At 40.8% G+C, this 24,766-nt stretch overlaps 3 protein-coding genes across 5 annotated transcripts in view; all 3 read right to left on the reverse strand.

Moving 5' to 3' along the window:
• Positions 1 to 2,196: 2,196 nt before the first annotated feature.
• bach1b (BTB and CNC homology 1, basic leucine zipper transcription factor 1 b) lies at positions 2,197 to 7,574 on the reverse strand. 2 transcript variants are annotated; one of them, XM_079566575.1, is made up of 5 exons: positions 7,443 to 7,574; positions 6,916 to 7,160; positions 4,173 to 5,318; positions 3,079 to 3,285; positions 2,197 to 2,923 (listed from the first exon to the last, which is right to left on the reverse strand). In XM_079566575.1, the coding sequence occupies exons 2-5, from the start codon at positions 7,153 to 7,155 to the stop codon at positions 2,612 to 2,614; spliced, it is 1,905 nt and encodes a 634-aa protein (XP_079422701.1). In that variant the 5' UTR covers positions 7,156 to 7,160; positions 7,443 to 7,574; the 3' UTR covers positions 2,197 to 2,611. The 2 variants fall into 2 exon arrangements, with proteins under 2 accessions (XP_079422701.1, XP_079422702.1); XM_079566576.1 differs by having other exon boundaries at positions 7,448 to 7,557.
• A 3,260-nt stretch (positions 7,575 to 10,834) lies between these two features.
• map3k7cl (map3k7 C-terminal like) lies at positions 10,835 to 18,037 on the reverse strand (the record flags this gene model as incomplete). The annotated part of the gene is made up of 4 exons (XM_079566944.1): positions 10,835 to 11,041; positions 13,821 to 13,936; positions 14,337 to 14,395; positions 17,962 to 18,037. The coding sequence occupies 4 exons, from the start codon at positions 18,035 to 18,037 to the stop codon at positions 10,861 to 10,863; spliced, it is 432 nt and encodes a 143-aa protein (XP_079423070.1). The 3' UTR covers positions 10,835 to 10,860.
• A 5,910-nt stretch (positions 18,038 to 23,947) lies between these two features.
• grik1a (glutamate receptor, ionotropic, kainate 1a) overlaps positions 23,948 to 24,766 on the reverse strand; it is a 49,119-nt gene continuing 48,300 nt past the window's right edge. For both annotated transcript variants that reach the window (XM_079566938.1, XM_079566937.1), the window contains one exon: positions 23,948 to 24,375. In XM_079566938.1, coding sequence (XP_079423064.1) covers positions 24,208 to 24,375 — 168 coding nt within the window. In that variant the 3' untranslated portion in view covers positions 23,948 to 24,207. The remainder of the gene's footprint in view (positions 24,376 to 24,766) is intronic.

Below are 24,766 nucleotides of genomic sequence, written 5' to 3' on the forward strand. Positions count from 1 at the left end.
GACTGCTCTCTCCTCCTCGGGGATTAGATTTGGTCATCTGCCCATGGAGATAAGTAAAAGTTACCAAAAATGTGACCTTTCTTTATTCACAAGTCTGAGTATGGAGGTAGAAGAGCAGAAGATGATGAGGTTTTCTTTAAGATTGTTGCTGGTTTCACAAGATATGCAGAGAGATATAAATAGGGTGGGGAAAAAATTAGAATAGGTCCCATGAAGCTTTCACAAGACCCCAACTTAAAGGCATTTAGAGGAGGGGCAGTGAATATTTTGTCTTGTGAATGCTCAATTTTAGGCTTGACCGATAAAGAGGATATGGAAGTGGATGTGAAGTGGCTTTTGGTTTGAGATGGGATGCAGGCAGTGTTGGGGAGAATACTTTTAAATTGTATTTAGTTACTGAATAGGGAATACTTGCCTTAAAATGTATTTTGTAACATATTCCGTTACTTTGTCTAATCAGAGTACTGTCAACAGGTCAACAATGAAAGTTCTTCTTTAATAGTAAAATTGACTTCTTCTTGAGTACTATCAATTGGCTTAAAGTTGCTTGATTAGGCCTATTGATATGAAAGAAAGAAAAGAAAGTTTGAGTTTCTTTGCTCTTTTCTGTTTATCTTTTAAATATCCCACTTCTCACAGTATGTCACTTCTAAAACAACTCAGGACGTGGCACGGTGGCTGAGCAGCGTCTCTCCCCGTGTCTGGATGGGTTTCCTCCGGGTGCTTCGGTTTCCCCCATCAACCAAAGACATGCACAATAGGTGAACCCTCCAGCTGGTGATTCTGACCATGAGCCTGGCTCAGCATCTGGGGATGGGTCCCCGGGCGCTGCACTGCGGTCGCCCACTGCTCCAGACGGATTTCCCCAGCGGCATCAAAGGATGGATTAAAAGCAGAGGACACATTTCCCTATGTGGACAATAAAGTACACCTTAACCTTTAAATAAGACCTAGTACATTATATAGATATCTTATTTTCACATTCTGTGTCCCTACTTTACTCTTATTAACTTAGACATGTTGGGTACCGACCTCTGGCCCCTGAGCAATACACTTCACACTCATTGCCTTTGACTGGGAGAATGGGCATGTGATGTAAAAATAGGTTAAATAAACAAAAGCAGTTGGCCATGCACCCAAAGATAAAGCAATATTTCGCTCACAATAAATTAATTACACTAGCAACAGTTTAATGTAGGATGTAATGGCCAACATATTGTACAGTGCTGTTTTCCAGTTCTGCCAGAGAACCGCCCACAGAAACCACCCACATCTCCAGAAGCGTTGGCGCGAGAAAAAGGTTGTAAGAGAGCATGATATAGCCAACTTAAAGCAACATGATACTCAGACACATCACAGGACACAATAAAAGGGAATTATCTACATTTTCAATCGTTTTAATACAAAGGAATGGGATTTAACATGCAGAATAGTGTGAGAATAGCTCAGTACAGTATCTAGGTAACTAAATAAGTCTGCATGGCGTAAGGGCTATACAGCAACTACTGCAATGGCGCCATCTGCTGTCCCTTTAAGAAACTGTCACTAATGCTGTTGAGTGATTTTCTTCAGACTTTTCACCTTTACACTGTGATCATTTGGATGAACATAGTTGAAGTAAAAGAAAAGAAAAGTTCTCACAATGTCATTATCCTTTATTTAAAAACAGTAAGTTTGAAGCATTGTATTGACTTACCCAACTTTTTTTGCTCTAATGCTAAGTAAAAGCATTGCTATAGGATTGTTAAGTCATTGTTATTTGCCTGGGACACATCTATGTCAGTGTGGTCAGCTGAGACAGTTCCCCACAATGACATGAGGCAGACATGTGACCAGGAAGTAAACCACTGTTTAATCATGCTCAGTCATACTGAGTCGTACGGCTGCTTCTTGGGTTGCCTACTGGGTTAACTCTACTACGGTACCAAAAAAGAGATAGGCTACATTTCTGTGACAGTGACAGGCTCTGAAATTAAAGTAGTATATGCCATAAAATCCCTGAGAAAACAACTGTGGCTTTTGCACCATGTGAATTATTATTATTACTGTATTGTATTGTGTTGGACACATGTAAATAAAGCAGAAAACTGAAGACTTACTTTTGAGTAAAAATTCTGAGAATTTTGCATCTTAATTTAAAAAAAAGTGCAATGTGCATATGAGGTGTTGCTACAGACAATTCTTGTATCAGTACTTGTTTGTATTTTTTCCTTTTTTTTTAGGCTACCAATCATATTTATTCATTCTATATATATATAAAAAAGTTATTAAAAGAACACGATTTCCTGCATATAACTGTAGTTTTGAGCCAAGTAAATACTTTTTTTCAGGGTCTATAGGCAGTTCCATGTGTTGCACCATAGGAAATAATCTATAAGAATATACATATATACATATACTATAAAATGCTTATGCTGGTGACTGATTATGAAATAAATTGTTACAGTAACCTGAGTGTAATACGTGCTCAAGATGTAACATAATAGCAAAGGAATGTAAGTATGACTTAAGTGCTTTTGGGTATTGGCCAGTGCTGTGACCCAGTTGTTATTGTGGTGATAATACCCAGTTTGCCATGTGTGTAATTTACAGTAAACCAACCCTGCTATCATTACACAGTGCTATTAAATGTTGGTTCTTGAGTGGAGTCAGTGTTGGAGCAGCGAATGTCGTCTTCTCCACCACTTGGAAACAGTTGTGCGCTCTGCTTGTGTTGAGAGGACAGCAGTGAGTCTATGAGAGGCATGTAGGAGGTCAAAGGGCATTCAGCAGTGGTGTATTTGGCTAACTGTTGTAGCTGCTCGGGAGGCAGGTTAGCGCTAGAGCAAACTCTCTGGCACAAAGCTGTAACACTGTTGCATGTCTTCAGCCTCAACTGACTTAGCCGGCTTCTTTCTTGGATCAACATCTCCCTCTCTGTTTTCTGCAACAAACACAACAAAAACATTAGATTGCAAATAAATACGTAGGTTGTCTCATGGGGACAAAACTATGCATGGTCCTATGTTTGCCTAATAGAGTGTAGTAGTTATTAGGCTATGCAGTGTTACCAAATAAACAAATTTTAGATATCTTTACCAGTTTATTGATCTCGCACTGCAGGTTGTAAATGCAGTCAAGTTTGCGTTTGCGACAGCGCTTCGCCGCGAGCCGGTTTTTGCTCCGTCTCCTCATGTCGCGCACCAGCTCTAGCTGTTCCCGTGTGAGGTTCTGTTTGTCCAAAAGCTCCTGGAAGTCGTTTCTGCTCATCGCGACAATTTGGTCCACAGGAAATGGCAACTGTACCTACAGGGACAGAGAAAGAGCTGGATGATGAGATCGTCACGGCGAATGACATAGGCATTGTAAGACGTTTACTGAAACACTGATGACAAACTTTTAAACTTTGTGGATAATATTTCATACACTGTCTTGTCTCTCCTGTGAGTCTTTTTTTTTTTTTTTTTTTTAATCTCAACCTTGATTCCTGGCTGAAACACATCTGGCCATATTTGAGTCCATTATCGCGTCTCTCTAATGGTGGGCGTTTGATAGCTTCTTCTGTGACTGAGACATGACTGCCTTTCCTCCACATCCATACCAGTGCTGTAAAGCAATGGTTCTCAACTGGTTTGCTTTGCGATCCACTATCACCCTGTGATGACAAGCCGTGACCGTGAACAGTGTTGCCTATGATCACATAGTTTCACTGAATTATTTGCAGCCAGTCATGTTGAACAAATACCATCTGTACTCAACAGTTGTGTTACTTATTAACAGTGATATGAACTGTTGACTTTAAAACTGCAGCGGTCATGCCCTGTAGTACTTTTCCTGTTAATGCTATACTAGCGAGTTAACATTAGTTTATTATGGACAGGACACATACCAATGTAGTAAGAAAATGCATTGAGTTAATCTTATGAATTTGGTCCGGATGAGACTTGCATGAGCAAATGGGAATGTTTATGTTCTGATCAACTCAAAGATAACACATTACCTGAGCTGTCAAGTTCTAAAGTTGGACTCTGAACTACATCAGGCAAAGCAGAACACTTCTCCTTGTTAATATTTACCTTAGTTCTACCACGAGTCAGCTTTTTGGTCATTTATCTGATGCAATGTACTCTACTATCTAGACTACACAAAGTGGCCTAATCTTGTAGTTGATGCTATGTTTATTTGCACCTCACCTGTCGTGCCCTTTCTCGTGCATAGGCTTCACAGTACACCGCCGTCTCTTCTGAGTCCGAATCCTCTCCAGAGTTGACAGAGGAAAGCCCGGACAGAGACGTACCCTCATATTCAGAGGACTTTGGGCATTGCCACCCACTTGTGCTTTGGTTCAAATCTTGAAGTGACGATCCGAGTTGAGCATTGAGCCAGCCAGGACAAGAGTTTGTCATTTTAGCTTCATCGGATGTCCAATTTCCATCACAATATTTAATATCGTTTTGCTGCCTACTTCTGTTTATGATTTGTTCCTCGGCTTTCATACACCCTCTTTGTGCCACATCGAAAGTATTATTATCTTCCATGTTTCCAGCCATCCCGTTTTGACCCAATGACCCAATGCTTTCTTTAACGTCCTGGGCGTGCTCTGGCGACACTAACCTGGTTGACCAATCGCCTTTACTCTCGTCGGTCTTCTTGACATTGCATGTAGAGTCGCTATTTACTTGCAATTCAATTTGATGTGTCTTTTCACAGAGTTTCTCGTTTTTCGTTGCGTCAACAGGTTGGAAATTCCCTAGTCTGCTGTCAAACAAATCCTCAACCTGTCTGGACACTCTTAAGGGGCAACTTCCACTTTCACTATTACTAGAACATGGCGAATTGCAGTAGTATTTAATCACAGGTTTTGGTTGGCTCTTATCTATTTCTTTTCCACAAGCAATCTGGAACTTGCGATATTTGGGGCACTGAGTTACTTTGTCGTTTTTCGCCGCCTCAACAACAGGTGTTACAGGTGTAGCCGGGCTCCCATTGTTCAGGGTTTTGATGATGTCTGAATTGCTACACTGAAAAGCCACTTCCTCTTGGTATGGTGAGTCAGCAACCGGTTTGCCTTCTTTGTCGTCCAAAAGCACCTCGTCAGAGTCTGACACGTCTTTAGGTGAACTCTTCTTGCATTTTTTCTTGCAACACGTCTTTCTTACAGCACATGGCTTGGTGCTGGAGGAGAATTTGGGGATAAGGAAGTCAAAACATGCTCCATCTAAGTCCTTAAAACCCAGCGCTGAGGCAGAGGCTTGAATGTCAAAAACATTGTCTTTGCAGAAGAGGAGTTTGGAGGTGTAAGCGAACTTCAGCAACGGCTCAAATCCAGCTGCTGTCACCTGGAACACATGACACATAGGAGAAAATAAAGTTTACCACAACAAGCTAAAGCTGCATCCAAATTACATAGTTGTCGTGGGAACCCAGGGTGCTGAGGGGGCTGCAGCACCCCCTGGTGAATAGTTTGGGAACAGTAGGCAATATTAATAAATAAATAGGAAATATGCGCAGAAAAAGCGTTTTGGGGGTGAATTTTGTCTCTCAGCACCCCCTAACTATTAAAAATAGAGCTCAAGACAGAGCGAAATAGTGCTCAAGACAGAGCGAGTCCAAACACGACTTAAAATAGTGCTCAAGACAGAGCGAAATAGTGCTCAAGACAGAGCGAGTCAAAACAAGACTTAAAAATAGTGCTCAAGACAGAGCGAAATAGTGCTCAAGACAGAGCGAGTCAAAACAAGACTTAAAAATAGTGCTCAAGACAGAGCGAATCAAAACAAGACTTAAAAATGCATATAACTGAAAGTATTTTATCTACACTCTTGCCTCTTACTGTAATTGATTAATTCTATGTTGATGTTTTATTGATTGTATTTGTTTTATGCAACTGTGAAGCACTTTGAATTGCCTTGTGTATGAATTGTGCTCTACAAATAAACGTGCCTTGCCTTGCCTTGCCCTAACTAAATTATCTCCCCCCGGCTCTGGAAACGCCTATACAGTGTATTCAAGGGCAAAAATAAACATAATACTAAAAAAATATACTCCTTTTGACTTTTTTTCTCTGTTTACTATAGTTATCATGGCTACACTGAAAAATACATGGTTCTTTTCATAAGCGGAACCAGCCGCCTTCAGATGTAATGTGTCTATTATTTGTTAGTTTCAGGAAATTACATAACAAGAGAGGAGTTTGAATCCGAGTTTGTGACTCTCACTACTTTTACTGCATCGTGTTGATCAAGTTCACTCTTGCCAAAGTATCTTAAATATTCAACATGTTATTTTATAGTCTCTTCTAGGTCCCTATAACTTTGTGTTCTTTAACCTCTTAACCACCGCCTTTACTGAGCACATTTTCTCCAGTTCGGCTTTACCCAAAATTAAAAGATTCTTGAGGGAAAAAGTGTTGAAGAAGTGACAAAAAAAGTGATGAAAAAGTGACACAAATGTGATGAAAAAGTGACACAAATGTGATGAAAAAGTGACACAAATGTGATGGAAACTCAAGGAAAAACACCTGTTAAGATCAGTTTTGTAGGTCTTAGCTTTCAAATGAGGCGTGACACTGGCCTAAGCTCCAGTCGGGAAACGTTCAGACATACGTTAAGCCGAAATGGAGAAAATGTGGGGGTTAAGAGGTTAAGAGAACCTATGTGGTGCGGATTATTGTAAAGTATTGCTGACTAAAAATGTGTGATTTTGTGACTGTGATGGTGAAACAAAGACAAATTGCCAACTCGGTGGACAATAAAGTTATATCTAATCTAATCTAATCTAAAAACAACTTTTCAGCTTGTGCAAGAAGTGCTGTGAAGTAGCATCCAGAAGTCAGTGCTCCTTGAATGGCATTATTTAAGGACACCCGACCCGTAATGTTCCAAAATGCATTATGAAATTACTATAGTTTTTTGTTTTTGAGGCGCACGGTCTCACCTCCAGAGGCAGCGTGACGACTGCGTTTTGGATGCACAGGGACGAGATCCTTTGGGAGAAGTATTCACTGCAGGAGGCCAGGACGGAGCGGTGGGCCCTGAAGCTCTGCCCCTCAGCCGTTACCACAGTGACATCACACAGGACGTCCCGCTGCCTCTGCTCCTCCAGAGAGAGCAGGACATGACCGGGGTGCACAGATGATTCAAATGTAAACGCTGACGACCGTCCTGGGACTGCCATGGCCACTGTGGAAAACGTAACAATTCACATGCAGTTGTTTTAAGAATCTGGGAAACTTTATTTTTCCATAGACATGATCCACAACATCCTCTCCCAAATGAAACAAAAAAGAGGAACACTTTTAAACTTTACAACTTGACTAATAATGGGCCAGCACTATACACACAGACAACTTCCCATGAACAGAGTGCCAGTTATATTTACTCAGACTGTTCTTTTTCCCCAAAACATTATTATAGTTATTGCTGTTGCTGTTGTTATTAAGTAGAAATCCCTATAACTCTTACCTTACAGGTGATTTATTATATGCAGAGTGAACAGGTAGCAGAAGGACCTTTCTGTTAATCCCACATGGTTATTTCCGAAAAGGAATTCAGTGCAGCCAGGCCAATTCCCAGAAAGTGTTATCTCAACACGAGCACAAACTAAAAAGTGGAGTTAGTCATATGCTCTGTATGTGTGAGCAATGAGGGGAGGAGAGAGGGGAGGTGCGATGCTGTGTGTTTGTGTGTTATGTTGGTGTGTTACTACGGTCGTGTGTGTGGAAAGATGAAGCGCTGAGTCATGCAGTGCTGCTGATAAAGTATGAGCCTGCACTTCTCTTCCCCGGGAGTTGCTGTAAACCAATCCCGGCCGCCCCAGCTGCAAACTCGGGTTTTAAGTTTCCGGGAAAATCTCGTCATGGATTTCCTCAGAAAACAATTGGACGAGATTAAATGGCTGATCTGAAAGAAAAGGCTACTGTTAAATGACAAGATAGGCTTACAGTAGGATCCATGCATAATGCGTTTTGGAATGAGAGGTCAGTGGGAAAATAGTTCCAACAATATTAAGAGTCATGTTTCAGTTCAATTAATGCGCCCTCGTTTCTCAGATCCACCCCGGTCTATTTGTGGAGCAGAGACAAGGAAGGACACAACCTTTTACAAGAGACAAATATAAGACGCTCATATATTTGTTTGTTGTTTTTTTTACTTTATATATTCTCTTTTTTTTTTTTTTTTTTTACAAGGAGACGGATTTTAAGAATTTTAAGCATTTGTTTGTGGGATTAAGCAATATTGTTTTTAGAGATACCAAATGTGCAATGTTTAACAAGCCACGTTATCATTTATGAATGATGATAATACTACAACAACCATAGCTTAATATCTCACTAAGTAATAAACAGAGTGACCTGAAGTGCTAAAACAGGTGCTTTTGCTGCTGTATCGCCGTTTATGTTTAATGTCTAGAAGTTATGAAAACATAACTGCATATTACTGCCACTAAATAATCTAATCTAAACATTTTTTAACTTTTCTACTGTATCTTAAAGACACATTGTGTAACATTTCACCCAATAAATAGAATGAAGTACACGTATTTAATTTATTACAGATATTTTATTGTTTAAAAAAAAAAAAAAGAGCAAAAACAAAACCCAAAACAAAACATGTGTCTTTGTTGTCACATGTGTCACCTCTCCTAAAACCTGACCTAAAGCAGGACGTATCCAGCTCGTCTCCATGGAGACTGACACAGGTTGACAAAAGGCAGCCAAATATGAGATTAGGTTAGGTCCTCATCCAAATCCATTCTTCGATTACCCACTGCAAAAATAGCATTTTCTGTGTCGCGCTGGTCATTAGGAACATGTTTTGTATTGCTGACAACAGCATGATCCAACATGTTAGACAGCGTACCTTTAACTTATATATACACTTGTAATTGCTTTTTAAACTTCTTTAGGATTCTTCACTAGATGAGAGAATTTTATCACAAACTCCAACTGCAATTCATTATAAAATGTTGGAGATAATTATTACTATGGCTTTTTACCAATGTCACATGACATAAAGAGGAACAGGAAAAAATACAGTACTTCTCTTTTCCAACTAAATGTTGTCAAAAAAAAATCTCTCAAAATTTAGAGAAATGAAAGAAAGGAAGTGATGCAGTAGGTAAAACAAAAAAAATGTTAATAATAGATGTACTGTTTGGGTGAATAACTTCCCTAACATCGTCAGGCAAAACGCACAACAAAAATGTACAACTTTTACACAACAGTCATCCTTCTTTTGACTGTTCCTCACAAAAAAACACACACTTTTAATCCTATCTTTGTTCTTGTTTTCTGTAGTGTAGTAAAAAGTCCGGCCCCAGAGCAGTGGGTGGCAGAATTAGCATTGAACATTTGGACCATACATCACAGCATATGTTTATTCTCCACAGGACCTGAATATCCGGTTCACAGTAGCTGATAAAGTTATGTCAACATGATGCCTGCACAGTGTACGACGTCACAGGAAAATTAAAACAGTACCAGGTATGTTCCAATGTTGATATAGACTCATAAAGCATCATGTGATGAGAGGGGGGTGATATATATGTATTGTGCCTGTCTTTCATTTTACATTACTCTTATTTTGTCATTTATTTTTGACTCAATGTCACACACTGATACCGTCAAACTGTGAATGATGATACCTACTAAAGTTAAACCGGTTTAAAGTGTTGTCCTCAGGCTAAATCTGGAAGGCACAAATGGTTGTGGGGAAAACATTTTATAAATATTAATTTGACCTAATTTAATCTTAGCACACGGGTGTAGTATGAAGTGCAAGAGGGGGCACATGTGTAACTATGTGCAGATAATATCCTGGGTTGCTCATAGCCAAAATTATATTTTGACACACACACAAAAAAAAATGTATTAAATTTCCTTTTTACTATATTTACCAAATGTAGACTCATTGAGTTAATGTTGAAATGCAGAGAACCTTTGGGGATCTTGTTCAACCTCATTTTGTAATAACACCACATAATGCTAATAACGGTTTTAAATGAGATAATATATATACTTGGTATATTATTTTTGTATTATGTATTAAATTTGGTAATGTCACACTATTAAGCAGTTTGTAATGCATTAATTAATGCTTCATTCAATTCAATTTCAAGAACGTAAACAGATGCCATTAGCCACATTCCCAGCAGGCTTAAGTCCTGTAAAGTCAGGGTTTTCTTCCTAAAATCCTGACTCTACCAGGACTTTAGCCTGCTGGGGTCACATGTGTGAATGTGGCTATAGTAATGTGCTCCACCTCTGTGTCTGGTTAAGTTTAATGGTTTGAGCATGCATTGAGTGAACAATAAATATAAAGACTAAGGTGCTTATAACTTGTTAAAATTATGCAGAAAGCTTTGTAAATGATTCAGAAAATGAATAATGTATTTACAAAGGGATTAATAGTGCGCAATCATCATAAAGTGGTGCCATACATTTTATCACATTACATGATTATTAATATTATTTATTATATTATTGTTATTGCAAAATGAGAAGATTATTATTTCAAAATGTGGTTTTATTACACAATGAAGTGACATCACCCTTTGAACTGTTATTACAACATGTGACTCCGCTCTACAGATTTACTTGAATACCTATTGGTGGCTCCCATGTTGTAGATAGATATTGCCAAAGTAACAGCCACATCCTGGTGCATTATGGGTGAACTGTAGGCATATCGTATGTGCACATACTTGTATAGTCAGACCATTGTCTAATGTTTAATATAATAATGTATCATAATGTATAACGATCCCAAAGGAGGCTGATAAGAAGGTGTTTAAAAAATGTGTAGCTTATTCACAGAGAGTAGTGTGGCATTTCAGCAGATCACGCCATCTGAAGACGCCAGGTCCCGTGGAGGTCGGAGGTCACGAGGAGTCCCGCCGAATGCGATTGGTCAGGCAGAGCATCTCCAGCTGCCGGGCACGCTCAGTGTGGACCGTCACCAGAGAGCGATTTTCTTCAACCAGACGCCGAAACTCCTCCTCCAAACGAGCGATCTCCATGGCAACCTGCTCATCTTCCACCAACTCTGCCAGCAGCTTGCGTCTACGGCCACAAGAGAGGGGACTGACTATTTTCACAAGGAACAACATTCATTTTACTCAAGTAGAAGTTAAGCATGAAAGTTTTAGTGCTGATGCAATAGGGCAAACTTAACAGGAATGCATTAGGAAAGTTGTTCTGTTCTATTCTGTTTTTTTTTAAGCTCCTATTATTTAACAGGGTAATTCGTTAACAAGGGTTAGCTGTAGAGAATGCTTTGTCAGTGAGAGCCTTTCCCGGATTGATGTAGTGTTTTTGTGCATGTTTATCTGCAGTGTGAGTCTAGGCCTGTGTATAAATGATGTGATGGAGATGTGTGGAGATAAGAGCCAGAGCCTTGGAAATCCTTCACTAAAACTGTCCACAGCTGCGGACGACTCTGGGGACTTGAGCATCAGAGTTTATGCAACACCTTTGTTCAGGAACTGCAGGCCGACAATAGGGATTTCAGACGTACTATTGCTTGCTTAAACAATAAAACTGCTTATTTTGCCAGTATGGTAAAATAGGACAAACCTAAAAACTATAGATCTTGAAGCACATTTAATATGGAAACATAACCACGACTAACATACTGTATGTTAACTATAATATTATAATGAAGCAGCCTCTTTGTTTTTGTATTTCCATCACTGTATTAGTAAATACAAGTCATAAATATAGTGTAACTGTATACTATATTTTATTATTAAATAGCTGTGTTTGAACTACAATAAGATGAAAATAAGTATAACACGGCCTACAGATTATTAATAAACACCAACAGTGCCATCTGGTGGGGATTAGAGATAAAAAATAAATAAAGGAAGTAAGTAAGTATATCAGTACTTAAGTAAGTGCTTTATTTGTCATTGTACAACCGCACAATGAAATTGTGTTCAGGTGTTAGTCCTGAGCCACTGCAACTGAGCTGCGCCGCCACTGTGGGCCAGTATGTTTTTATATATATAAATATATATATACTGTATATATTCATTATTAATTATTATAATTCACGGATGTTGTAGGACTGTCGTGGCTGACACGTCTCTGCAACATCGCGTGGCGGTTGGGGACAGTGCCACTGGATTGGCAGACCGGGGTGGTGGTGCCTCTCTTTAAAAAGGGGGATCGGAGGGTGTGCTCCAATTACAGAGGGTTCACCCTCCTTAGCCTCCCCGGTAAGGTCTACTCCAATGTGCTGGAGAGGAGGATCCGGCCGATGGTCGAACCTTGGATCCAGGAGGAACAATGCGGTTTTCGTCCTGGTCGTGGCACACTGGACCAGCTCTATACCCTTCATCGGGTTGGGAGTTCACCCAACCAATCCACATGTGTTTTGTGGATCTGGAGAAAGCGTTTGACCGCGTCCCTCGTGGTGCCCTGTGGGGGGTGCTCCGGGAGTATGGGGTCCGGGGCCCTCTGCTAAGGGCTGACCGTTCCCCGTATGACCGCAGCAGGAGCTTGGTTCGCATTGCCGGCAGTAAGTCAGACCTGTTCCCGGTGCGTGTTGGTCTCCGCCAGGGCTGCCCTTTGTCACCGGTTCTGTTCATTACTTTTATGGACAGAATTTCTAGGCGCAGCCAGGGGCCGGAGGGTGTCCGGTTTGGGAGCCTCAGAGTCTCATCTCTGCTGTTTGCGGACGATGTTGTTCTGTTGGCTTCAACAAACCAGGACCTTCAGCGCGCACTGGGGCGGTTTGCAGCCGAGTGTGTAGCGGCCGGGATGAGGATCAGCACCTCCAAATCCGAGGCCATGGTTCTCCACCGGAAAAAGGTGGCTTCCCCTCTTCAGGTCGGTGGGGAGTCCTTACCTCAAGTGGAGGAATTCAAGTATCTCGGGGTCTTGTTCACGAGTGAGGGACGGATGGAGCGTGAGATCGACAGATGGATCGGTGCGGCGTCAGCAGTGATGCGGTCGCTGTATCGGTCTGTCGTGGTGAAGAGGGAGCTGAGTCGGGGCAAAGCTCTCGATTTACCGATCGATCTACGTTCCCACCCTCACCTATGGTCATGAGATTTGGGTAATGACCGAAAGGACAAGATCGCGAATACAAGCGGCCAAAATGAGTTTCCTTCGCAGGGTGGCTGGGCGCACCCTTCGAGATAGGGTGAGGAGCTCAGTTACCCGAGAGGAGCTCGGAGTAGAGTCGCTGCTCCTTCACGTCGAAAGGAGCCAGCTGAGGTGGCTAGGATGCCTCCTGGTCGCCTCCCGCGGGAGGTATTCCAGGCATGTCCTAGTGGGACAAGACCTCGTGGAAGACCCAGGACACCCTGGTGGGACTATGTCTCCGAGCTGGCCTGGTGTCGCCTCGGGGTCCCCCCAAAACAGCTGGAGGAGGTGTGCGTATCGGGAAGTTTGGGCATCTCTGCTGAGACTGCTGCCCCCGCGACCCGGCCCCGGATAAAGCGGAAGAAAATGGATGGATGGATAGATAATTCATAATAGGTAATGACTAATGTAAATAGAAAATACGATTACAGTGAAGTAGCCTACTTGTTTTTGAACTAAAATGTCATAATTTAATTAGTTAGGATGGCACGATATGATATAACGCTATAGGAGAGACACAGTTTTTGAAATAAATCTTCAAATATTAAAATAATAATTGGAGCTTAACCTTGAACTTTGTGCCAGTTTTTGTTTTATTTGAAAAGGCCTATTAATGACAGAGATACTAGCCAAAAGGCCAAGTCGAAACATGCTACATGAACACAACCTATATTGTGAAGAAAATACTTCCCACTTCTTCTACTACTACTAACACTATTTTATGTGTGTACTTTACATATAAAAGGCTTACTTGCGATCTTCCAGGACAGATATTTCATGTTTGACCTGATGAAACTCTTTGGCCATCCTGCAGTGCTCCCTGTACACCTGCACGCTCTCCCTCAAAGAAACACAAGGGGGCACTGGCTGCAATACAAACAGACAAGTACAATTTATTTGTGTCAAATAGATATACGACGGAGTTTGTAGCAATTTCATAAGTGATCTAGCGGCTGCATTTGTTTTAAATGGGGTGACAGTGACTCAGACTCTTCGCCTCTCACTAAAAAATAGTGTTGGTGGTATAATTCAAGGTAAACCCGTCACTACTGTATCTCCAGCTTGCGACATACAAGATAGTAGCTGAGGAAGCTGCTTAGGTGAGAGGCGAAACGTCAGTACATTATTGTGTGCTTGAACTGCATGTGTAAAAGTGAAATTATTTACAGAGTGTAGGCCAAAAGATGACACCCCCAACCTCTTCAGTGAAAGACAATATCACACCATGGCCTATGTTTATATCAGGAAAGATGACAGCTGTATTTACCTGCAAGCGTCGTTCAAGATCAGGGAAATTGTGCGAGAGGTCTTTGTCATCTTTTACATCTATCAAATAAAAACACAAGTCAGTTATCTGCAGCAAACCAACCGTTTCTTATTTTTATTATTCAGGTACAATTTCTGACTGCATGCACCACTGGGTCATGGTAATAGAGTTCCCGGGCTACACCGAAATACAGCAGTAATAATGTGTATAACTAAATGCAGTCAATGCTGCCTCGGCTAATATTAAATGCTCTGTGTTTAAGAGACCTACTCCACAGACAGGTGTTTTGATGCCTTTTCTCTGCCTCGTAAAACAGCCCAAAGTGTAGCCGTGAAATGGCCTTTATATCTGGTGACAACAAGCTAAAACAAATGTGTATGGCGACAAAAACTGATGCTTTCTATTTATTTAAAACATAGTGATTATTACATTATACATTATTCTACATTTATTACACCCACACAGCAACTTAAAACCTCTTTTACTACTATTGCTACCGCTGCCTCAAAATATAAAATGTAGATAAAGTGAGTATTTGGTGTCAAGGTGGCTATGAGGCTAATTATTTTTCCTGATTTTTTCCTTTTTTCCTGGTTTTGGGTTAAATCACTTAACCAGTGGCCTTTCGGGACTGAGGCACTAGTTTAGGGTCAAATGTAGAAATCAATGGAGACAACAAAGTCCACAAAAACACCATGAAGCTTTTCTAAAATTGAAAATGTAGATGTCTAATTTTCATCTGAGTGGATGTGAGGAAGAATCCACTGGATATGTACCATTAGACATGGACATGCACCGACTGGCCGCACTCACCAGTCGCCTCTGCCCCACCAGAAATGTCCCAGCATCTCACGCCCCCCCCCCGTCCTGTCTTTATGGAACACATGTGGAGAATCCTGGGGTGATGCAATCTTCTAAAAGCAGAGTATTAGAGGAGCGGCCGGGGCCATGGGGCCAATTATGAAGTGGATAAATACAGTTCTCATGCTCAGCTCGGGACAGTGACCGCGGGGGGTGCAGTATGTCTGGCATGAAGTCACCAAGGGCTGACGGATCATCCTCCAACAGGACTGGGCCGTTCACCGAGACTCAAGAGTTCAAAATACTGATATCTGAGCTAAAGTGTGGGTTTAGATTAGGGCTGTCTGTGGACTAGCCTTGTCTAAAAACAGCAGAGGTGGACAGCAAGATTTAGAGTATATTCTAGGCGGTGAAAACATATTATAGGATTGTTTGACAATAACAGTGTGTTTATAAATTCTCAGCCATCAGGTGAATAATTCAATGTTGTAAATAATATTTCACACGTTAGAACAGTTTCCAAAGAGAGTTTTCCTCAGAGTTAATGCTTATTCTATTTTTTTGCTCCTGAAGGTTAGAAAGTTTGGTTAAATGGTTAAAAAGCTATTTAAATTTGCCACATCCTTGATCGTGTGCCATTATTGTTAAAGCTCTCAGAAGCAGAGGGTAACCATAGTGCAACCGTTAAATGATAGCTCAATAAATTGTCGCACTCCCACTTTATTCAAAAGAGAAGTTGCAAGAAGTTTCCTTACAAGAAGTGTATTTATACATTTTCATTTCATTTCCTGCACCTAACATCCTGGGAAAAAAATCCCAAGGTCTGAGCGGTGGGTGGAGTCCGGCTGAAGTGTTAACTGCTCATAAATATAGGCCCCTGTTCTAAAGCTGAGCAGTGAATCAGTCGACGGGACACTGTCAGTATTAGAGGAAACCTGATCTGCCGTTGCATCTGCAGCTGCTGTCCCAGGAGCGAGCCCCAAACCGTAAAACATCCTGACAGACAGCCACGCAGAGCTCGTCCACTAATATTCAAACGTATATGACTGAGGCAGAGACAGGGTCACTCAGGTGAAGGCAAAGTCATCACTGCATGCTTTAGGCACAGACAAATAATGCCACACGCGTCGATTTGTGTCATTCAAGTCTAATTCTTTGCGTACAGCTGGGGGAGCGTGCATGCGTGGTTTGTTTTTAATATGCTGCAGTCCAACAGAAATAGAGGGCACACCTGTTTCGGCGGCAGTGAAGGAGAATGAGCACGGTTAAAGTGATATGGTGCGAGGGGCGGGGCCGATTGTGCTGGGTCTGTTTTGGTGGGAACTATGTCCAGTATGTGCTCCATGCATTCATCACACTCAGTGAGAGTAGAGGCCACCACTGTTTCCTTGAGTTGGACTGTCAGCGCTACCACGTGTTTAATGGCTCTGCAAAGCCACATATCAAATTAAAAGTACAGTACATTGAAAACAAAGTGCACTTAAGCCACAAGGAGTTTGAAATGACAATGTAGTGACAAGAATATCTGACCAATCAAATAGCAAGAACTTGGGATGTGTAAGCACAGAAAGAAAGGTTTGTACAATGGACACTTATTTACCTTTTTTTAAATGTAGGACTTGGGCTCAGACTTGTGATTATTGTGGCTGTGATTGAACTTGGGTTTGTGGAAAAGAATGAGATGCATTTTGTTATACATTTTCACTTTATTATAAAGTAGGGTAGCCGCGCATTTCGTACATAAGGCAGCTCTATGCGTGAATACACGTCCGCCTGTGCATGGACCTATATCCACATGTGCTCAAACCTAAACTCAAGCACAATGAATGCACAATGCAGTGATGTTTTTGTTTTTGCTCCAGCGACTGATTTCCAAAAGGGAGACGTGGGGAAGAAAGAAAGAAAAATTCCTATACTAATATACACACACTTCCTATGCCCTTCCTGCCTGATTTGCTCTCCATACTAATCTCATCACATTTACATTTAAGATGTCGGGTCCATAAACTGGAAGGAAATTTCTCCTTTTTCAGAAGCCTAGTTTTTGTTATTATTGTTGTTGCTCTGAAGAGTGTTAGGAAATGTTATAGAGAAGTTAGTGCAGAGAATAATTGTCTCTAGATCTGATGTGCAATGATGAACTTCAGACAAGATTCCAAGTATTGCAGACCAAAAATTCATGTTTTTATCACTGTATATAAATAACCCTGCAATTTTTCTTATACTGCACAGGCCTATACTTTCTTTTTACTTTTCCTCACTTTCCCAATTAAAGGTGCACTATGCAACTTTTTATGTGGAAAAAAAAACGCCTTGATATTTGTGCATATTTGACCTTTTAGTTGCTCAGTGGCGTTATGGCTGCAGCATGGCACCTTTGTTTTTTCTCACAGTGGTCTTCATGACGAAACAGGGTCAATTGTTTTCGGGGTTCGTTCCAGAAACTGGCCAGAAACTCCAAAACAATGGATTCTGGAACATCATAGAGGCCACTGTGAGGGAAAGCAAAGGTGCCTTGCTGCACCCATAACGCCACTGAGTCACTAAATGGTCAAATATGCACAAATATATCAAGAGTTTTTTTTCACATACAAAGTTACATAGTGCACCTTTAAGTGATGCCCCCTGTCTAAAGTTGGAGCGGTCCTGGGCCTGGCTTGTTATAAAGATTTAATGCGAGGTGACTTGGACATGTCTTAGACAAGTCCTCTGCCTTCTGTCCTTCTGAGTCTTAAATTTAGCCTTGCATTGTAAAACAGACAGCCTTTGACACACATCTGCTGCGCTGTGTGTTGATAACATCTATTATAAAAGTGAAAACTACCTGTTGTTTCGCTGAGGCTGAAGGCGATTCTAACTTCAGATTTATCCGAGGACACTCTTCTGGTTGAGGTGATCATTTATCCCTGTAGACCAGTACAAATAAGTTTGATTTATTGAGAAGTGAAGTCCTAAATGAAGAAATAGGGAGCTCAAAATCAAGACACTATCTAATTCAACAGGCATAACCACAGAAAGAGGCACCACCTTGTTTAGGGCGACTGAGAATGTGAGCATCCCCTAATAAATCACATGATTAAACCAGCTGCTAAACTATGGGGCTTCATAGGAGCACGAGTCGGCACAAACACACAGCCACCACCAGTCACACGGTGCATTTAGAGTAGCTGCAGCGGGGATTAAATAATTAGGGGGCTTTGACAGTGAGGCCTGAGGCTGGAGCGATGAAGGTACAGGCTTTTTATAACAGCCCATTTGCCTCCGTTAACCCCCCGTAAAGCCTGTTGCTCACTTCGAGGTTAGACCTTCACCAAGAGCAAAGAAGGATTGCATTTGCAATAAAAGATGAATGAAATAGATTGATGTTTTTATGAACTTTACATGATTCCTAACCTAAACTTAAAGGGGTAAGACAAGCAAGAATATTATCCAAAGCAACGTGTACTTTTTGTACCATATTGTAAGTTTGTAACCATGTATCTTTAGGTGTCACTGACCTTAAACCTTTAACTATTAATACAAATAATTCAACAATGTATCGTAATATTGTTGATTGTGGTGTTCAATATCCCAATCATCAACAGTCATTTTTGGTGAGCAATTCTCTGAAAATGGTCACGTAACCCATTTTTTGGGTCCCACTCCCAACCCACCAGTTGAGAAGCAGTGATATAAAGCAGACCTTTACGCCAAGCACTACTTAAGAGAAAACTGGTCTCTTTTGAGTACAAGATCTAAACACGGTCTTTCAAAGTATGATGCCAGGTCTAAACTTGGTCTGAATCATGTCTAAAATAGGACAGAACCATAATGACTTAAGTAGTTCTAAACAGGGAGTAACCAAAAACGAAGAAATACAACAATTATTATTTTTAAATGAAACTAATATTATAAATGAAGAGGCTTGTGTGCTCTCAGTGATGCCTTTACCATAGTTTAATAAACACTGATATAGAGAAATATAAATTGTGAAAAACAAAATAAATAAAAACTCACAAAAAAGAGCTGACTCTTACCTGAGGATGAATAGACACGGCCCAGAAAACACCGTGAAAAACATAAAATCCGTTTGTCTTCAGTCTTTTCTGTCTTCTTTCTCCACTTCTGCAAAAACAGGTCCAAAGTATAGACTTATGGAGGGTAAAGACACATTAAGATTTCTATTGTTTAGTCCAAGGTATCCCGCGTTGACTTATGTTATCGTGACCCTGCACGCGCTAGAGCATGAGGTATAGTGAGAGGAGGATCAGCACGCTGCTCTGTCCCCCCTTTGGCCAGCCCCCAGCCCAATTAAAAGTCTCAGATGTCATGACTGTAGCCCACAAAAATGCTCATAGCTTCAGTTTGCATTTGACGGACAGGCTCAAACCAAAGGGAGGCTGGTTTGACAGCGGGGCAGGCTTCATGGAGTCGACTGAGTGAGAGTCAAGACATAGTTATTCACGTATAATAACACATGTACCATTTGTAACAACAACTGTGTTTCAAACTGCAGCTGTCCATCCATTGCACAGTATACAGATATTTTGTTATATTTGTTAAATATATTCTTCGGCTACACAGTACAAAAAAATACATGCTTTGCAACTGTTTCTGTTCTCATCCAAGTGTCAGATACATTTAATTTATATGCTTACCAGGAAATATTGGTCTTGAGGCTGCTCTTTAACTTTCCTCTTTTAAAAAGCTCTGATGATTATTTCATCAAGGACATGAACGTCATAAGAAACAGTAAGTAGCTGCAGTGTTTCCCAACCAGGGGCAAGTACTTGAGCACTTAGCAGGAGGTACTTGGAAAGATGTCAGATTAAAAAAGAAATTGAAGCTGAGAAGAAAGTTAGTTAATTCTGTTTCTCAGTGAAAGGTTTGATTTTGAGAGCATTTTAGCTTCATTTTGAACACAGCACACTATTAAATACTGAATAATCTTAGTTCAGTCGGTCATTTTGTAATGATATTGGCAAGATCCTCGAGGTAGGAGGTACTCTGGGTATAAATGAACAACTTTGAGATTATGCGAGACAAAAAAGGTTGGGAACCACGTCACAGTACTGGAAGTGGGAGTAAAAACTAGCACAGCAGCAACGTTCATGTGTTGTTGGCACACGAGTTTATGTTTTAATGCAGGCCTAGGATCTTCCTCACCAATTTTGCATCAGTTTTCCCTCCTTTGAAGTCATTGTAGAGTGACATCTTTCGAGTCGATGTTGCTTTACTTTGAAACAGCTGACAGTAGTGGCAGTACTCCATATCTCCAGTAGAGGGCGGCATTCCCACTGCGTTTACGCTGCTTACGCGTATGCTACAGAACGCGTAAAAGCCGAGTTAAGGGATAAATGATGCAGTGACTCAGTGAATGGGCGTCTCTGTCGTTTGTCTTCATTGACAGAGCGTTGACACGACCTGCCTCAGAGACTCTCCTCATTGTGATGGATGGGTCTCGCTCATAACGGTGTACACTGCCTGGTTCTGGGGTCTTTACTACAGTACAGCTGGAGACTCTTGAATGTCAATTACGCTTGACAGGTTTGGGATTATTTCTGTGGCATTTGAGATCCAGAGACAGAAGCAGATACGGGCAGACAGATGCGCTGAAGCGTTTGTTTTGTCTTTCACGAAACTATACCCGCAAAGGTAATTCGAGACGACATATATTTAAGGTACTCTTACCTGGCTGCCCAATTGAAGGGAACGAGAGCAAAGAAAGTAAACTCAATCACTCCAGTTGGATACGGATTAAAACGCAGTGCTCAACATTTTTAAATTTACACACAAAAAAGTTGATCATTGTAACTTTATATTGCTTGGTTCCGTAATTTTGATGTAAGTCCGACTGAAATTGAGAGTCAGGGGCAGTTCTGTCCTCAGAGCTCCCTGGTCTTACACAGTTGTCACAAAAGGCACCACTGGCCCAGGAAATAAACCTAAAGCGAGGCTGGAGGGCTAACTCAGCAACAGTGCATGGCAAAAGAACAATAATGGGCTTTTAGAACGCAGCAATGCTGAAAATCCTGGGAGAAGGATCATTATAGGCTTACTGAGAAAAGTTTTACTTGCAGTATAAGTATGTTAAACAAATCTGCTTTTGTTATATATGTACATATTTGTGTTATTATTTATATCCACTAGTATGCAATCTGCTGTCTTTCAGCCCTGTGCTTTCGCCAGGTCAGCGAGGAAACATTCTCAAGGTTATGGGGCCAGCCCCCTTGGCCCGTGTCCAGGTGAGGTCTTACAAGGTTATTACAGAGAGAGGACTGAATCTGAGCTCAGAACTGCTGCGTTTCAAGGTCAGTAATGTGTAATCCACGGCCTCATTCATGATGGATTAGATCGAGCTATAAAAATACTGCCTTGGTTTTGATTAAGAATTATGGGGTTAGGAGATTAGAGCCAACCAAACGCTATTACATTGAACTGAGCCCAATCCCAGAATTAATCTGAATACCCAAAAGAGAAAACTCATTACATGAAGAGATTAAGAAAAGCTTGCACCAATTCTCCCAGGATACGAACAAACTACAGTCAATCAGAGGAGCAATGGCACAACAAAACACAAGCAGTTATTTTGCTTTCAGAATAGAACAGAACAATGGGTCTCAAAAAGAGTCAAGTCTAAGATTACAGATGACTCTGAACACCACAATCTCAGGAACCACCAGGGACCACCAGTATTACATCAATATTTCTCAAAGAACAGAGAAATATTTGTCATTGTCATTTAAAAACAACAAAATGCAGCAGAGCAACTCACTCAGTGGGATAGGCTAAAGTCTAATTTATTCAAATATTTGTGAAAATAAACACCCTGGGTAAAACCAGAATCTACAAAAGTTGTGCAGTCGTGTTCAAAGGTTTACATACCCTGGCAGAATTTTAGATTTTTTTTCTATTTTTCAAAGAATATAAAAACACAAAAAGTTTTTTTTTCACTCATAGTTAGTGCTTGTATGACCAAACAACTGAGTTTGCTATTTTGAAATCATAAGAAAGTACAAAAATGACCCTGATCAAAAGTTACATACATAAAAAGTACATACATGTACCTCAGTTTTTAATACTGTGTATCGCCCCCTTGAGAGTCTTTAGTGGTAGTTGTTGATGAAGTCCTTTATTTTTATTTGGTGGCCCATTCTTTTTGGCAAAAAGCCTCCTGTAAGTTCCTGGGCTGTATTGCATGAACTGCGTGTTTGAGCTCTCCCCACAGTGGTTCAATGATATTGAAGTCAGGAGACTGAGATGGCCTCTGACGGAACCTTCACTTTATTCTGCTGGAGCCAGTGGCATCAGCAAACCAGCTCCATATTTCACAGTAGGTATGGTGCACTTTTTTTTTTTTTTTTTGCACAAGGGGGTGAAGCTATAGCAGTAACTTTTCACTAACACTTCTTATTCTTCAAATTTAAAATCACTTTGCTTTTGTCCAAGTATCTCCTGTAGAAGTGGCAGAAGTAACCAGTCTGAAAACCTTCTTTCTCCCCTCCTCAAGAGTAGAATAAAGACGAGTTTGTAGTGGCAGTTGTGAGAGCAGTTTTGAGCAGTGCCAGACAATAGTTGTGCATATACTGCTAAGGTTAAGATGTACTTGTTCACCACTCATTCTGTTGTTTTTTGAAGTTCAACGAGAAAATGTCAGTGCTTGTGTTAGCAAAAGATGGCATATAGGGGTCGACAGTGTAAAAATAATTGACAATGAATGTTCACTGTAGGTCAAATCTGCCGTTAACTTTCTACCTCCAGCCTTAATAAAGCCTATTGTAAGTCTGACATTTAAAAAAGTGATGGAGCTTAGCAGCTGAAAGGACTGCATTAGAAGTTACATTATGCCAGAAGATAAAAGACAGTATTTAAATGCCTACGTACTATACAGGGTCAGATCAAGGTTTTACTTTTTATTGCACTCCTTGTAAAAGTAGGAGGGCTCTTACTGGAAGTAGCAGGGATTGTGTTTGTGGTACAGGAGACAGAGTTAAAGCTGCAGTTGGACATTTAAATATGATGCGGGTCTTCCCAGTATCAATGCCAGTTTCAATAGGACGCCACAGTCGCAATGTGGATAAAGACAAAGAAGATGGATGGTCGGCGTCAATCTCAGTGCCCTGATGGAGGGGTCTGCGGCAGGACGGAGGGTGAAAAAGCCAAAAGAGTCCGATGAGGTGGAGAGATTGTAGAGCTACTGCTGAGGCATGAAGGCGAGCCGCCATTTGTCTTATGAAATGATGGACTTCCACAGCGTCAGGCCTGAAAGGGCAGTGTTGAAAATGAGAAGACAGTGGGAGAGAGATATTGTAGTTTTCTTATTTTCATAGCCGACAAAATGTCTTTTTTCTCCTGACTGAATTGTTCATGGTGATGGTTTTCGTGTAGATGCTACTGGAGGCATTGCTTAACTCAATTTTTTACATTTTTTTTGAAACCTTACTTGCTTTTTTGCACAAGCCACACAGTTGACAATTCATTACTTCATTTAATGTGTATTCTGAAAAGGACTTTCATTTTAAAAGTCTGCATGGTTGTTGTTGATGGTTGCATCTGTTTTCTCTGCCTAGTCATTAAAGTCACACATTTCATTCTGTAATAAGAATTAAATACAAACTTATTTCTGTCAGCCAGATAGAGCTACTCTGATACAAGTCTAGTCATAGTGGCCTCATTTCCTGTTGTGTGTTAGTAGAAAATGTTCATATGTGTGATGTTTTTAGCTTTTAAGGTGGTAAAAGCCTGTTTGTATAACCGTGTGAAAAGCACTACACAAACAGGATTCTCTTCCCCAATAAAAAATCAGACAACTTTCTTTTTTTTTAGAAAAATGCAAAAAATGTTTTATTGAAAATCCTTGTTTTTCATTTAGACAATGGCAGTGTAGAGAAGAGTTGAGTTTTATATGGGAAAGGCAGATGTCAACGTAAAATTGCTTCCTTTTGTTGCCAACTCCTTCTTCGTTTGTTCACACACACTACACCTACAGCACACATGATAGACACACACAGACATGGACATGGGTAAAAGTGCCACTATTTCATCTGATTGAACAGTCCCTCCTCCATCGCTGGAGTTCAAGTTTCAGAGGTCAAATACTGGAGTCCCGGGTGGTTTGGTCTCTCTTGGAGTTACGTCGGGGTTGGCAGAACGTACAGGTGGAGTGTGGTATGCTGTGGGCTCGGGACCGCCGCCTGGTGCCCTTGTAACACTGGAGAGACAGGCCCAGCTCCTCCATCAGGGCACTCACTGACATGCACTGGGAAACAACAACAATGGAGTTAGCAATACATGCATTTTCGGTCTTTGTGGGACTTTGACTAGGGGAAAAGGAGAAAAACAGCTGGTTTATTGAAAGAGGACAGATAGTGCCTCACATTTTGACTGAAATTATTAGATTTTGGTCGAAAAGGAAAGGATTCCTTTTACTCTGAAGGACATTGCTTCAACAAAAACTTTAATTTAATTTAAAAAATTTAATTTCACCTGAGTACAAGTCACGTTTTTAGAAGAAAGACAGGCGTAAAGTAAAAAGTGCAAAGTTTATTTTTTGTGTAGCAATTTAGTAGCAATAGCCTGGTAGTAGTTTTTACTATTAGCAGTAACATTTTAGCGATACAGATGTAGCAGCATTGTGAGTATTTGAGTAG

Source organism: Gobius niger (assembly GCF_951799975.1).
Source record: "Gobius niger genome assembly, chromosome: 11".
NCBI lineage: Eukaryota > Metazoa > Chordata > Actinopteri > Gobiiformes > Gobiidae > Gobius > Gobius niger.